At 48.5% G+C, this 15,519-nt stretch overlaps 1 protein-coding gene across 9 annotated transcripts in view; it reads right to left on the minus strand.

The window, feature by feature from the left end:
• DENND2A (DENN domain containing 2A) overlaps positions 1-15,519 on the minus strand; it is a 123,217-nt gene that overhangs the window by 18,554 nt on the left and 89,144 nt on the right. For 8 of the 9 annotated variants that reach the window (XM_054559885.2, XM_054559886.2, XM_024250469.3 and 5 more), the window contains 2 exons: positions 11,077-11,217; positions 8,902-9,050 (listed from right to left, as the gene is read on the minus strand). In XM_054559885.2, coding sequence (XP_054415860.1) covers positions 8,902-9,050; positions 11,077-11,217 — 290 coding nt within the window. Of the gene's footprint in view, positions 1-701; positions 2,374-8,901; positions 9,051-11,076; positions 11,218-15,519 lie in introns of those variants that run through there. The other variant, XM_054559887.2, reaches the window with a different exon arrangement.

Genomic DNA, 15,519 nt, shown 5'->3' on the forward strand with positions numbered 1-15,519 from the left:
ATCTCAGCCTCCTGAGGAGCTGGGATTACAGGCATGTGCCACCACGCCCAGCTAATTTTTGTATTTTTAGTAGAGATGGGGTTTCACCACGTTGGTCAGGCTGGTCTCAAACTCCTGACTTCAGATGATCCACCTGCCTCGGCCTCCCAAAGTGCTGGGATTACAGGCTTGAGTCACCGCGCCTGGCCGTCCTTCCAACTTTAACATCTGCAAACGATGAACCCAGAAGAGAGAGCAAAGGCCAGGAGCTGGAAACAGGAGCTTTTGTTGAGGCCATCAAAAGAACGAAGGGTGTCACAGGAAGGTAATTCTAGGACTCCTTAGCCAAGACAGAACAAAAGAATGATGGTGACACTCACTAAGAAATTCATAGAGAAGGCCGGGTACGGTGGTTCACGCCTATAATCCCAACATTGTGGGAGGCTGAGGTGGGCGGATCACTTGAGGTCAGGAGTTTGAGACCAGCCTGGCCAACATAGTGAAACCCCGTCTCTACTAAAAATACAGAAAAATTAGCCAGCCGTGGTGGCACGTGCCTGTAGTCCCAGCTGCTTGGGAGGCTGAGGCAGGAGAATCACTTGAAACCGGGAGGCGGAGGTTGCAGTGAGCCAAGATCATGCCACTGCACTCCAGCCTGGGCAACAGAGCAAGCCTCCATTTCAGGAAAAAAAAAAAAAAAAAAAGAATCTCAGAGAAACGTGTCTGAGAGGTTTCCAGCGGCTGCAGTGCATCCAAAAGGTGAAGATGACAGCGTTTCAAAGCCAGTACAGTCTGGGAGGGATTCGACTCCAAGAGAAGAACTGGAATAAGCTTCCAGCCCCAGGATATGTCAGTGATGGGTCTGGCTTAGAAGACAACAGCATTTGTGGCTATGCTAAACTCTAAATCTTGCTCCAATTGGTATCCTGTTGGTGTTCATATGCAAAAATAGGTGGTTAATACTTAACATTTAATCAGGCTGTACAATTATACTATTAAAATTGTATTTTTTTTCTAAATGGAGTCTTGCTCTGTTGCCCAAGCTGCAGTATAGTCGTGCCATCTTGGCTCACTGCAGCCTCCCTCTTGGGTTCAAGTGATTCTCCTGCCTCAGCCTCCTGAGTAGCTGGGATTACAGGCGCCTGCCATCACCCCCAGCTAATTTTTGTATTTTTAGTAGAGACGGGTTTTCACCATGTTGGCCAGGCTGGTCTCGAACTCCTGACCTCAGGTGATCAATCTGTCTCAGCCTCCCAAAGTGCTGGGGTTACAGGCATGAGCCACCGCACCCGCCTAAAATTGTATTTTTCACAGGACTTTGCTGAACTAAATGTACTTATCTCTAAGACTCTGTCAACCATGCTGAGGACTAGCTAGACCTCTGAAGTATCTTATGGATGCCAGAGCAGCAAGGTGGCAGCTTCAAACAACTTTCGGCTAGGCCTTGGGCAAACTCATCTCCCTAGAGAGGGTGTGGTGAGAAGCCCAACTTCCTGGGATGGCAAATGTTGCTGGGTGCAATCAATTCTAGAGAGGACATGGGATTCTCATTTAAGCTTGTGTAAACTTATTAAAAATAAACCAAACCGAACAAATAAGAGGATGAAAGTGCACAGCTACATATGAACTTATTTGTGTAGTTACCTATAGGTCAAAGACAAGGTTCAAACTCCTGTATGTGTCAAGATTTGCCCACCTAATCCTACTTATCACTAGCCAGTAGTCTACCATTTAGCTTATGGTTTAATGCACTACAAACATATAAGTCAATTTCTTATTTGTTTTATTTTTTAATTTGCTTTTTAAAGACAAGGTCCACCCTGGCTGGAGAGCAGTGGTGCAGTCATAGCTCACTGTAGCCTCAAACTCCTGGGCTCACATGATCCTTCCACCTCAGCCTCCTGAGTAGCTGGGACTACAGGCATGTGCCACTATGCCCAACTCATAAATTTCTTGAATATGAAAAACTTTGTCCCCTATAAAGGTGGTTTTCGTTTGTTTGTTTGTTTTAAGAGAGGGGGTCTTGCTATGTTGTCCAAGCTGGTCTCAAACTCCTGGGCTCAAGCAATCCTCCTGCTTTGGCCTCCTAAAGTCTAAGATTATGGGCGTGAGCCACCATGCCCGACCTCCCTCTAAAACTTTTTGCACATATTTGTTTACGTGCAGCTCTGACTTTATCATTCAGCCTGGTCTGTAGCTTTAGCCAAAACTTTGGGGAACTGAAATTAGTAAAGTAAAAAACAAAATGTTTATCATCAGGAAAATGAAGGCTAGGGTGTAGAGAAGTATTTATCTGTTGTCATGACCACAGAACAAGCCATCACAACAGCATTCTTTCCTTTCCATCTGTCAAACTCCTGCTTGACAGAGCCATTAGAACACTCAATGTCCAGCCTAAAGATAAAACAGAGCAAAAATGTTATTCTAAACTTGATAGATTTTTGGCTCAACTTAAAACTCTTTTATAACTCATACAATATTTGCCATAACTCCCTGAAGCTTCTTCTTGCAGTGGGAGACTCGCAGCGATGATGAGAGAATAAATTGTGTTTGTGGGGGAGAGTGCTGCGGGGGTGGCTACCGACCTAGAGTGGGCGAAGGTCCCCTCTGGGATGTCACCGGGCCACGAACTGAGTCTGTGACATGTCCTGTTCTCATGCCCTGTTCCATGCCCTCATTAAGTTAGGGGCTACAGCTGGAAATCAGGAGAATAAGGAGGCTTTCTGCAACATGAGCGGAGCAGGGTTGGGCATAAGTGCATGTGCAGCCCCAGGAGTACTGGGGATGAGGGTACCAGCTGTAACTTAACCTGAAGACTTTCTTTTCTTTTTCTTGTTTTGATTTTTTTAATTGAGATAGAGTCTGACTCTGTTGCCCAGGCTGGAGTGTAGTGGTGTGATCTCAGCTCACTGCAACCTCCACCTCCCAGGTTCAAGTGATTCTCCTGCCTCAGCCTCCTAAGTAGCTGGGATGACAGGCGCCCGCCACCATGCCCGCTAATTTTTGTATTTTTAATGGAGATGGGGTTTCACCATGTTGGCCAGGCTGGTCTTGAACTCCCAAACTCAGGTGATCCACCTGCCTTGGCCTCCCAAAGTGCTGGGATTACAGGCATGAGCAACTGCACCCGGCCCTTTTTTAAAAAAAAATTTCTTTATTTTTTTTGAGATGGAGTCTCGCTCTGTTGCCCAGGTTGGAGTGCAGTGGCTCAATCTCAGCTTACTGTAACCTCTGCCTCCTAGGTTCAAGTGATTCTCCTGCTTCAGCCTCCCGAGTAGCTGGGATTACAGGCGTGTGCCACCACGCCCGGCTAATTTTTGTCTTTTTAGTGGAGATGGGGTTTCACCATGTTGGCCAGGCTGGTCTCGAACTCCTGGCCTCAAGCAATCCACCCACCTCGGCCTCCCAAAATACTGGGATGACAGGCGTGAGCAACTGCACTTGGCCTAAAGACTTTCCAGAATTTTCCAGGTCAGGCAACTTGCAGCCAACCATTGGTCCCCAAACCCTTGTTTGTCATGGCCTGGCCAAAGAACACTTCAATTCCCTATGGCTACTTTCCTGTAAATCAGACAGATCGAGGTGGATATGGATTCCTCCACCTGGCCCATGGAGTCAGAGAGTTTCAAAGCTGGGGGAGGCCTTGGGGGTGACCTGATCATACCTGTCTCACTGGGACCCTGCTGGAAGGCCAAAGGCCGTACGTAAGGGAGGCGGGGAGGGCCCTGAGGAGAAAAGCACAGACTTCCCGATGACCGTGTTAGCCTGACTGCCGAGCACAAAGTGGGTCCTGAGGGCCTGTGCTAGGGAGACTTTCCTTATATATTTCTGTAGACAGACAGGGCCCCAGACCCTGCCCTTCACCCATCCCCGGAGCCTGCAGCCCAGCTGCTTTCCCTCTGTCCTCTCCAAAGCCCGGCAGCTCTCCCACTCCCTGCTTCTTTGAGCAGAATGATGGATCCTCTGCACGCCTGTTAGTTACCCATGTGACAGGGCTGTGGGGGGCGTGAAATGACGCAGGTCAGACCCTCAGAGGGCGCCCGGCACAGAGGCCACTCCACACCCCGTCGCTGCCGTCATCCTCATCAGCTTTGCTCACGCTTTGTTTACCCTCTTCCTGTCTCAGAGCTCTTCGGGCCTTTCTTTATGCAGATTTCCATCTCTTCAGGTCTGCATGGCACCCGTGTAGGATGGAAGGACGATTTATTGGGCAGCAGGGAGAGCACGTGGAGCCATTTGTAACAGGAAAAGCGAGGGCTGCTTTCAGAGAAAACAAGACAGCGGAGTCCCAGAAAGTCAGAGCCATGCGGCGCCGCGTCTTATGAACGAGGAGACCCAGGGCCAATGGCTAAGGATGCTCAGGGGTCCCCCCTACTCTGAGAAACCTCCCTGAGTGATGGGGGAGGGATGTGTACCTTTGAAAGCTGTAAAGGGTCTAAAAACCCAACAGCGGTCTTTCTCACACACGCACACCATTACTGTACTGTCGCCTGGCTCTGGCTGCAAGGAGGGCACCACAATTATCCACATTCCTGCTGCCTTCTCTTCTCCCACAGAAATACCATCCTCACAGCGCCTGACATCTGGCAGCTGCTGCAGAAGAAAACCCCTGATGGGCACGACGTGCCCATGGGGAGACCTGCTTGCGGCAGCCACAGCTGGCGTCTGACCCACTCACAGCATGAGCTGTTTGAAAAGACGAAATCTCCAAGGGCAGAATGCCAGGCACTGTGGAAGGTTGGAGAGAAACACCAGTGCCTCTCCTGTGGACCGCACTGGTGACTGTCTCCTCTGTTGAGGGGTCCCAGAGCAGGGCAGGGAGGGTGGCTGGGGAACAGTCAAGGCCCAGGAATCCAGGCGGGGTCCACTCTCAGCCACTGGACTTCGCTCATTTTTGTCTGTCTCTGGTGACAGCAGCTCTGTGGGAGGGGCTGGCCCAGCGTCCAATCTGTCCACCCAGAAATCTGTCCAGCAAAAAGGCGGAGGTGTCAAGTCCTCTCTCAGACGTCGCTGGGGCAGGCATTTCCAGGTTTCCTTCTTTCTTTCTTTTTTTCAGACAGAGTCTCGCTCTGTCGCCCAGGCAGGAGTGCGATGACATGATCTCGGCTCACCACAACCTCTGCCTCCCAGGTTCAAGTGATTCTTCTGCCTCAGCCTCCCGAGTAGCTGGGATTACGGGCGCGCGCCACCACGACCAGCTAATTTTTGTATTTTTAGTACAGACGGGGTTTCACCATGTTGGCCAGGCTAGTCTTGAACTCCTGACCTCACCTCAGCCTCCCAAAGTGCTGGGATTACAGGCGTGAGCCACTGAGCCCGGCTGGCATTTCCAGGTTTCTTTGTGCCCTGAGCCTTCTGACATGTCCCCCTGAATTGCCCTTTGGGGATGTGTTTGTCTCTGACAAGTCCCCTTCCCTTTTCTGTTCACATCTTTTCTCTCCCTGCACTTAATGTTTTTAAGTTTTGTTTTTTTTTCTTTTTAATTTTTAGAGACAGAATCTCGCTCTGTCACCAGGACTGGAGTGCAGTGGTGTCTCACTGTACTTTTACCAGAAAAATCGATGATACTTTGTTTTCTTCCCCCTGGAGGGAGTCTGGGGGAGGCTGGGTTATGTGAGGGGGGCCCACGGCTCCTCTCCAGCTGTGCCCTTCCAGACATCTTCTCAGGGTGGGTCCTCCCCAAGTCTAGCATCTTCACCCCGCAGGCACGTTCCCTGGGGACTCTGTCCCCACCACCACTCCTGGGGGGCCCTGGGTTTCCTTGGCTGGCTTTCCACTTCTAGCCCAGGCTTTTCTGAAATCCATCATTTTCCCCTCCCCCACATCCAAGCCTGAGAATTCCACCTCTAGGGGATGGAGGGAGTGGGGGATGGAGAGGATAAAGACAGTTACTATGGTGCTGATGAAATCCGATCCTGGCCACTGAAGGGTTATTACTCATCCTGGCTTCCAGGGATCCAACCTTGAGAACTCCCTTGGCTGAATTCCCCAATGCCCGGGAGCTTGGAGAGCTCCCCAGCGCCCAGCACCAGCTGCAAGGCTTACAGAGAGGGCCTGCTTCCTGCACTGACAAAAGTGCACCGGGAGTACAATCACGCTGACATTTAAAAGTGAATAGCAAACTAAAACACAGGGTGGGAGCAGGCTGGGAACAGCCAGATGGCTGCTGTCCAAAGAGGTGCATCAGAAAGGTGACCAGATGCGCCGCATGAGGGGAGAGGGTGGGGCCGCTTCCCGCCCCGCCTCCTGAGGAATCCCACATCTATGGAGTTTGTCCCTTCAATTCTTCTATGCCTTTTTTTTTCTTCCCTTTTGTTTCCCATAGTTCAGAGTCAGATTTCCTCTCCAAACCACAGTGCTTCAGTTTTTTTTTTGTTTTTGGCACTGCTTCCTTCCAGATGGACTTCTCAGGTGGCCTCATCTGTGCCACCCGGTTGGCTGGCCCCGCATCTCAGCTCCTCCTGGGGCTGCAGCCATCCCTCACGCTTCTGTGCCCCCAGTTCCAAAGCAAAGAAGGCTCTGATTCAGTATTTCAAAAATGCAAGGAATTCTCTTTTTAGAAGCTCAGAACGAACCCAAGTCTTTGTCTGCATTTCCTTCCGGATCTTCTTTGATTTGTGACATGGCGTTAGCAAATCATTGAATGTGCCCACTGGGACGGGGGTGGCCTCCTATGGGGCACTGAGTTTGTGTGTGTGATGGGAGGGGATTTGCTTTAATGGTGAGGAGGCCCTCACGATGGTCTGTCCTCTTGAGCATGGCCCTGCAGCCTTCTGTGAGCTGGCCTCTGTCCACCACTGCCGGCTCATCTCTCCCTCCCCCACCTTCCTCTCTCTGGGCCAGCCCTAGTGAACTACTTTGCAGTTCTTTTTCTCTTTCTTTTTTTTTTTGAGTTTCGCTCTTGTTGCCCAGGCTGAAGTGCAATGGCGCGATCTCGGCTCACTGTAACCTCCGCCTCCCGGGTTCAAACGATTCTTCTTCAAGCCTCCCAGGTAGCTGGGATTACAGGCGTGCACCACCATGCCCAACTAAATGTTTTTGTATATTTAGTAGAGACGGGGTTTCACCATGTTGGTCAGGCTGGTCTTGAATTTCTGACCTCAAGTGATCCACCTGCTTTGGCCTCCCAAAGTGCTGAGATTACAGTCATGAGCCACCGTACCCGGCCTACTTTGCAGTCCTGAAGGTGACAGCTAGGCCTCACCTGTCCCCATATCTCTGTAGGATGGCTCCTTTTGCCTGCAATGTGCTGACTACTTGTTCTGAGTGTTGGCCCTCGGAACTCGCCTCCCTGGGAGTGAGTGCCCTCCCTTGGTATCCAGAACTCACTGCCTCCACCTGCCTCTAATGTAGTCCTGGACAGTCGGCTTATGTCTCTGTTACCCACTGCACTGAAACAAGTCTGTGTGTTTTTCTTTTCTTTCTTTCTTTCTTTTTTTTTTTTTTTTGAGACAAGGTCTTGTTCTGTTGCCCAGGCTGGAGTGCAGTAGCATGATCATGGCTCACTGCAACCTTGAACTTCTGGGCTCAAGTGATCTTCTTACCTCAGCTTCCCTAGTAGCAGGCATTGTAGGCTTGAGCCACCATACCTGGCCAATTTTTTTTTTTTTACGTTTTTTATAGAGATGAGGGTCTTACTGTGTTGCCCAGGCTAGTCTCAAACTACTTCCCTCAAGCAGTCCTTCCACGTCAGCCTCCTAAAGTGTGGTGATTACAGGCGTGAGCCACCATGCCAGCGGTGTCTTTTCTCTGTTTTCCTACCACATAGCAGAGTGTCTGACACATGGCAGAATGAGTGGAAAGCCCACCAATGCCAGGGAAGTCGCACACAGCAGTGCAAAACAGTGTGCCTCCCAGATCTCCAGTCTGAGCTGCCGACTGATTCCACCCTTTATTTTCTTTTATTTTTTATTTTTTGAGATGGAGTCTCGCTCTGTCACCAGGCTGGAGTGCAGTGGCATGATCTCGGCTCACTGCAATCTCTGCCTCCCTGGTTCAAGCGATTCTCCTGCCTCAGACTCTTGAGTAGCTGGGACTACAGGCACACTCCACCAGGCCCAGCTAATTTTTGTATTTTTAGCAGAGATGGAATTTCACCATGTTGGCCAGGATGGTCTCAATCTCCTGACCTTGTGATCCACCCGCCTCGGCCTCCCAAAGTGCTGGGATTACAGGTGTGAGCCACCGCGCCTGGCCTGTTTTATTTTTATTTTTGAGATGGAATGTCACTCTGTTGCTCAGGCTGGAGTGCAATGGTGCAATCTCAGCTCACTGCAGCCTCTGCCTCCCGGGTTCAAGCGATTCTTGTACCTCAGCCTCTCAAGTAGCTGGTGTTACAAGCACGAGCCACCATGCCTGGCTAATTTTTGTATCTTTAGTAGAGACGGAGTTTCATCATGTTGGCCAGGCTGGTCTCGAACTCCTGACCTCAGGTGATCTGCCTGCCTCGGCCTCCCAAAGTGCAGGGATTACAGGCGTGAGCCACAGTGCCTGGCCATCCTTTATTTGTGGGGGCAGGAGGGAAGGTCTCCCTCTGTTGCCCAGGCTGGAGTGCAGTGGTGAGATCTCAGCTCACTGCAATGTCTGCCTCCCAGATTCAATCGATTCCCGTGCCTCAGCCTCCCAAGTAGCTGGGAAAACAAGTGTGGGCCACCATGGCTGGCTAATTTTTCTATTTTTAGTAGAGACGGAGTTTCACCGTGTTGGACAGGCTGGCCTCGAACTCCTGGCCTCAGGTGATCCACCTACCTCAGACTCTCAAAGTGCTGAGATTACAGGTGTAAGTCCCCACGCCCAGCCTATTCCATCCTTATCTCAGAAGGGCTTACTCTTCAATGCTAGGCGGTCACCTGCTCTACAGACTAGAGGATCCAAGAGCGACTGTCATTCAAACGCTTTAGCAGAAGTAGCCAAGGCGGGTACCTGAGCTTGTCTGCAATGAAGATGACCCTCCTCTCCAGAAGCAGGGAGGCAAACACACAGACCAGGTGACGGACGCTGAGGGAGGAGAAGAGAGACTCAAAGTCCACATGCTCGAGCCGGGAGTCCAGTGGGCGGCACAGTTCGATCACCTGCCAGGGAACAGGAGCAGTCATGAAGGAGGGGCCCAGCTATGCAGCCAGGCCTCTCACGGGCGTCGCAGTCCCGGGGCTCTGAGGTCCTCATCAGGGGTGACCCACTGGCGGGGGAAAAGGGAAAGAAAAAAAGCAAAACAAAAGGATTGGGGGAAAAGAAAGATGCCAGAAGACTGGGGAAGGAGGTAGCTTTGGCAGGGAAGCAAGCGTCTCACACTCAGCTATGAGACTGAGGACAGTGTGGACGAAGGGGAGGACAGAGGATGGCAAAAGCAATGGTTTTTGGCCCCAAATGGTTGGGAGACTCTCCCTGGCAACAGCATATCTGTACTCCCCATGGACAGTTTGTAGGACTTTTGAAAACTGTTCTGTCCCTGAGAGTCCCAGTGGAGTCCTCTGTCTCTTGAGGAACTGTTACCTGCTAGGTGGAAATCCCAGGCTAGCATGGAACGCCCAGCAGGCCTGAGCAGCACTTCGGAGACTCACTGCCACCTCAAGAAGGTGTTTTTTAGGTAACCCTGACTCCATCCCACTCCGTTTCTGATGATGTGTGCTTTCAGCTTTTGTGCTTTGTGTCTATATCTTCTTTTTTTGAGATGGAGTCTTACTCTGTTGCCTAGGCTGGAGTGCAGTGGTGCAGTCTTGGCTTATTGCAGCCTCTGCCTCCCAGGTTCGAGCAATTGTCCTGCCTCAGCTTCCCAAGTAGCTGAGATTACAGGCGCCCGCCGCCATGCCCGGCTAATTTTTGTGTTTTTAGTAGAGACAGCGTTCCACCATGCTGGCCAGGCTGGTCTCGAACTCCTGACTCCAAGTGATCCACCTGCCTCGGCCTCCCAAAAGGAGGGATTACAGGCATGCTGGGATTACAGGTGCGAGCCACCGTGTACCCAGCCTGTGTGTATATCTTCTTATTCTGCACTTGTTGAAATGTTCCTGAATTCCCTCAAGTTGGTACCCATGTGCATGTTTTTTTCTCTTTAATTAGCTGCCTCCCTCCCGGTGAGCAGAGAGTGGATTTCACTCTTAGCATTGCACTGCCTGGTGCTGCCCCCACGGTGAGGCTTCCTCTCCGGTAACCTCCCTGCTACATCCCCATGGCCAAGCCACTGCATGTGGTATGGGATGGTTTCAGGTTCTCTGGCAACAGAGAGACTGCTGTTCTCTCTGCCGGGAAACTAGGTTATTCCAGAGTGTTCCAGGCCTATTCTCCTCCCTCCTTTGTTTCCAGAGGTGATCTGGTTTGCCGAGGGTCTCTGAAACTGAAGACTCAACGCTAAATGGGGTCCTTCTTCTCATGTCCACCAAGCCATGCAAAGGGGGTGGGAGGGATGAAAACAAACTCCTTCATAAAATCCCAGCCCAGGCTGGGCGCGGTGGCTCACGCCTGTAATCCCAGCACTTTGGGAGGCTGAGGCGGGCGGATAATGAGGTCAGGAGTTTGAGACCATCCTGGCCAACATGGTGAAACTCCGTCTCTACTAAAAATACAAAAATTAGCCGGATGTGGCAGCAGGCACCTGTAGTCCCAGCTACTTGGGAGGCTGAGGCAAGAGAATAGCTTGAACCTGGGAGGCGGAGGTTGCAGTGAGCCGAGATCACACCACTGCTCTCCAGCCTGGGCGACAGTGCAAGACTTCGTGTCAAAAACAAAAACAAAAAATAAAGTTATAGAGGCGATACAGACTTGAAATGTAAATAGGCGTCAATAAAATGTATGAAAGAAAATGGGCTATTAAAAGAAATTAAGGATGTTCAGTGCAGATCCCTAACCTGAGGCCAACATCATGCAAAGGAACACCCCAGCTGCCGTAGCATAGTTCTTGGGCTTGCCGCATTGGGCAGAGTCCTAGGCTGGATGGATTGAGGGTGGAACTCATGATGAGTGATCTGGGCCAGCCCTAGGGGCAGGGAGAAGACACCACGGAATTGGACTGCTCACTGAAAGGCAGCCCCTCTGAGCACGGAGACTTGGCTGTCTGGGCCACTGCCTCCCCAGGGAGAAAGAAGGAGTCTGACAACTCACCTCAGTTCCTGAACCTGGCAGGAAGTTCTTGACAAGGATGGTTTTGCCCAGGGCTGGGAAAGGGGCTTCCATGACACTTCTCATGAGTGGCTGAACCAGGGCAGGAGAGATGCCTCGTCTTTTTTCCACCTCATCCAAGATCTGCAAGGGTCAGAAAAGCAGCTTAGCTATTCTGAAGCCAGAGCACCAAGGTGGGGCTCAGTTGTAGGTGAAGTGGGCCTGCCATGATGACTCAAGAATTATGGGGAAGCCCTGCTTTCCCTATGAGGCCAAAACGGGCCCTTTGACCCTACACGTGATTGCCCCCAATTCTTCTCCCCTGTGTGTGTCCACACCCTTTGCCATGCAACGTTGCAGCTCCTACTCAGCAGTGAAGTCTACTTCCTTGCCCCTTTGACTTAGGGTTTGGCCATGTGACAGGTTGTGCTAATACATGCATTCCCAATGACGGTAATATAACCCCAAGGGGGTAAGAACTGGTTTTTGGGAGGAATGAAAAAACTTAGATATTATAATGGTTTGTAGCCCTCTAAGAGGTCACAGTACATAAACAGATATACAGTTTATTTATGAAATTAAAATGTCATGGGAGGGGATAGCCATCAGGAAAATACAAATCAAAAGCACCATGAGATACCACTTCACACCCGTTAGGATGACTCTAATAAAAAGATGGATAATAACAAGTGTTGGCAAGGACATGGAGAAATTAGAACTCTCATACACTGCTGGTAGGAATGTAAAATAGTGAAGCTACTCTGGAGAACAGTCTGGTAGTTCCTCAAAACGTTAAACATAGAGTTACCATATGACCCAGCACATAGCACTCCTAGGTACCTACCCAAAAGAAGTGAAAACACATATGTTCACATAAAAATTTGTACATGATTGTCTGTAGCGGCATTATTCATAACAGCCACAACACAGAAGAAACTTAAATGTCCATTAACTGATGAAGTGATAAACAAAATGCACTATATCCATATAATGGAATATTATTTAGCCATCAAAGTGCTCATACATGCTATAACTTGGATGACTCTTGAAAACATTATGCTAAATGAAAGAAGCTAGTCATAAAAGGCCATCTAATGTATGATTCCACTTAGATGAAATGTCCAGAATAGAAAAATCCAGAGAGACAGAAAGTGGATTGGAGGTTGCTTAGAGTTAGGGAGTGACTGGTTTTGTTGGGGTGATGAAAATGTTCTAAAATTGTGGTGATGGTTGTATAACTCTGTGAATATGCTAAAAGCCATTGAACTTTATATATTTTTTATTTTTTATTCTTTTAGAGATGGGGTTCTTGCTAGGTTGCCCAGGCTTGCCTTCAACTTCTGGGCTCAAGTGTCCTCCTACATCAGCCTCCTGAGTAGCTGAGACTACAGGCACTTGCCACTGTGCTCAGCAAATTGTGTACTTTAAATGAGTGAATTGCATGATATGTGAATTATATCTTAATAAAGCTACTACTAAAAAACTAAAAAAAAAAAAAAAAAAAATCCAAACTCTCCACAATCTAATTGTAAATTAAAGAGTCCAAATTAAAATGCCATTTATGAAGCTGGGTGAGGTGGAACACACCTGAAATCTCAGCTACTTGGAAGGCTGAAGCAGGAGGATTGCTTGAGCCCAGGAATTTGAGGCTGCAATGAGCTATGATCATGCCACCGCACTCCAGCCTGGGCAACATAGTGAGACCCAGTCTCTATTTTTAAAAACTGCCATTTATAAAAGTATCACAGGTAGCTATTGAGCCCTTGAAATATGGCTAGTTTGAATTCAGAGGTTTTTTTTTACTTTATTTATTTATTTATTTTTTGAGACAGAGTTTCGCTCTTGTTGCCCAGGCTGGAGTGCAGTGGCATGATCTTGGCTCACTGCAACCTCCGCCTCCCTGGTTCAAGCGATTCTCCTGCCTCAGCCTCCCGAGTAGCTGGGATTACAGGCGTGCACCACCACGCCTGGCTAATTTTGTAGTTTTAGTAGAGACGGGGTTTGTCCATGTTGGTCAGGCTGGTCTTGAACTCCCGACCTCAGGTGATCCACCCACCTTGGCCTCCCAGTGTTGGGATTACAGGCGTGAGCCACCGTGCCTGGCCCAGATGTATTGTTAAGTGTAAAATACCAGCCAGGCATGGTGGCTTCTACCTGTAATCCCAACACTTTGAGAGGCCAAGGCTGGCAGATCACCTGAGGTCGGGAGTTCGAGATCAGCCTGCCAACATGGTGAAACCCCATCTCTACTAAAACTACAAAATTAGCCGGGCGTGGTGGCAGGTGCCTGTACTCCCAGCTACTTGGGAGGCTGAAGCAGGAGAATTGCTTGAATCCAGTAGGCAGAGGTTGTGGTGGGCCAAGATTGCGCCATTGCACTCCAGCCTGGGTGACAACAGCAAAACCATCTAAAAAAAAAGTGTAAAATGCCAACTGAATTTCAAAATACACAATTTATTTTTATTTCTATTTTATTTTACTTTATATATTTTTTAGACTGAGTCTTGCTCTGTTGCCCAGGCTGGAGTGCAATGGCACAATCTTGGTTCACTGCAACCCCCACCTCCTGGGTTCAAGCGATTCTTGTGCCTCAGCCTCCAAAAAAAAGGGTAAAATACCAACTAAATTTCAAAATACACAATTATTATTATTATTCACAAATATTATTATTATTTTTTGAGACTGAGTCTTGCTCTGTCGCCCAGGCTGGAGTGCAATGGTGCAATCTTGGCTTACTGCAAACTCTACCTCCTGGGTTCAAGCAATTCTCGTGCCTCAGCCTCCCAAGTAGCTGGGATTACAGGTGCATGTCACCGCACCTGGCTAATTTTTGTATTTTTAGTAGAGACAGAATTTTGCCATATTGGCCAGGCTGGAACTCCTGACCTCAGGTGATCCAATCACCTCGGCCTCCCAAAGTGCTAGGATTACAGGTGTGAGCCATCATGCCCGGCCCTCAAAATAGACAATTAAGAATATAAAATATATCAATGATTTTTTTCATGTTAACTATAGGCTGAAATAAAATAATATTTTGGACATATTGTGTTAAATAAAATTTATTATTAAAATTAAAAAGACAGGATGACAGTTCATCAAAAAACTAAATAGAATTACCATATGATCCAGCAACTCTATTTGTGGGTGTATACCCAAAAGAATTGAAGCAGGGACTTGAATAGACATTTATTTGGACACCTATGTTCCTAGCAGCATAATTCACAATGGCCACAACGTGGAAACAACCCAAATGTCCATCAATGGATAAATGGATAAATAATCAATCAATGGATAAATGGATAAATAATCAATCAATGGATAAATGGATAAATAATCAATCAATGGATAAATGGATAAATAAAATGTACATACACACAGTGGAATATTATTCAGCCACAAAAGGAATGAAGTACAGATACATGCTATAACACGAGTGAACCCTGAAAATATTATGCTAAGTGAATTGAAGCCAGTCACAAAAGGACAACTGTTGATCATTCTACGTCTATGACGTTCCTAGAATCCTCGAATTCATAAAAATAGAAAGTAGAATGGCAATGGCGAGGGGTTAAGGGAGGGGTTAGGGGTGGGATTAGGGGAGGGGGAATGGGAAATTATTGTTTAATGGGTACAGAGTTTCTTTTTTCTTTTGAGACGGAGTTTCACTCTTGCCCAGGCTGGAGTGCAATGGCGTGATCTCGGCTCACTGCAACGTCCGCCTGTCAGGTCCAAACAATTCTCCTGCCTCAGTCTCCCGAGTAGCTGGGATTACAGACGCCCACCACCACACTCACTTAATTTTTTTCTTTTTTTGAGCCTGAGTTTCGCTGTTGTTGCCCAGGCTGGAGTGCAGTGGTGCAATCTTGGCTCACTGCAACCTCTGCTTCCCAGGTTCAAGCAATTCTCCCGCCTCAGCCCCTGGCTAATTTTTGTATTTTTAGTAGAAACGGGGTTTCACCATGTTTGCCAGGCTGGTCTTGAACTCCTGACATCAGGTGATCTGCCTGCCTCAGTCTCCCAAAGTGCTGGGATTACAGGTGTGAGCCACTTCATCCGGCTTTAGCTAATTTTTGTATTTTTAGTAGAGATGGGGTTTCACCATGTTGGTCAGGCTGGTCTTGAACTAATGAGCTTAGGTGATCCACACCTCGGCCTCCCAAAGTGTTGGGATTACAGGCATGAGCCATCATGCCTGGCCTCAATGGGTACAGAGTTTCTGTTGAGGGAGATGAAAAAGCTCTGGAGATAGATGGTGGTGATGGTTGCACAACAATGTGAATGTAATGCCACTGAACTGTTAAAATGGTTAAGATGGTAAATTTTTTGTTATGTATATATTTTAGCACAAGAAAAAGACAATAATATGAACAAAATTAGAAAGAATTTTGGTGGAGACAGTTAGGGAAAACACACCTAAAAAGGCTGCTTAGGGGGACAGTAATGAAA

The sequence above is a fragment of the Pongo abelii genome, chromosome 6 (genome assembly GCF_028885655.2).
Source record: "Pongo abelii isolate AG06213 chromosome 6, NHGRI_mPonAbe1-v2.0_pri, whole genome shotgun sequence".
Classification (NCBI taxonomy): Eukaryota; Metazoa; Chordata; class Mammalia; order Primates; family Hominidae; genus Pongo; species Pongo abelii.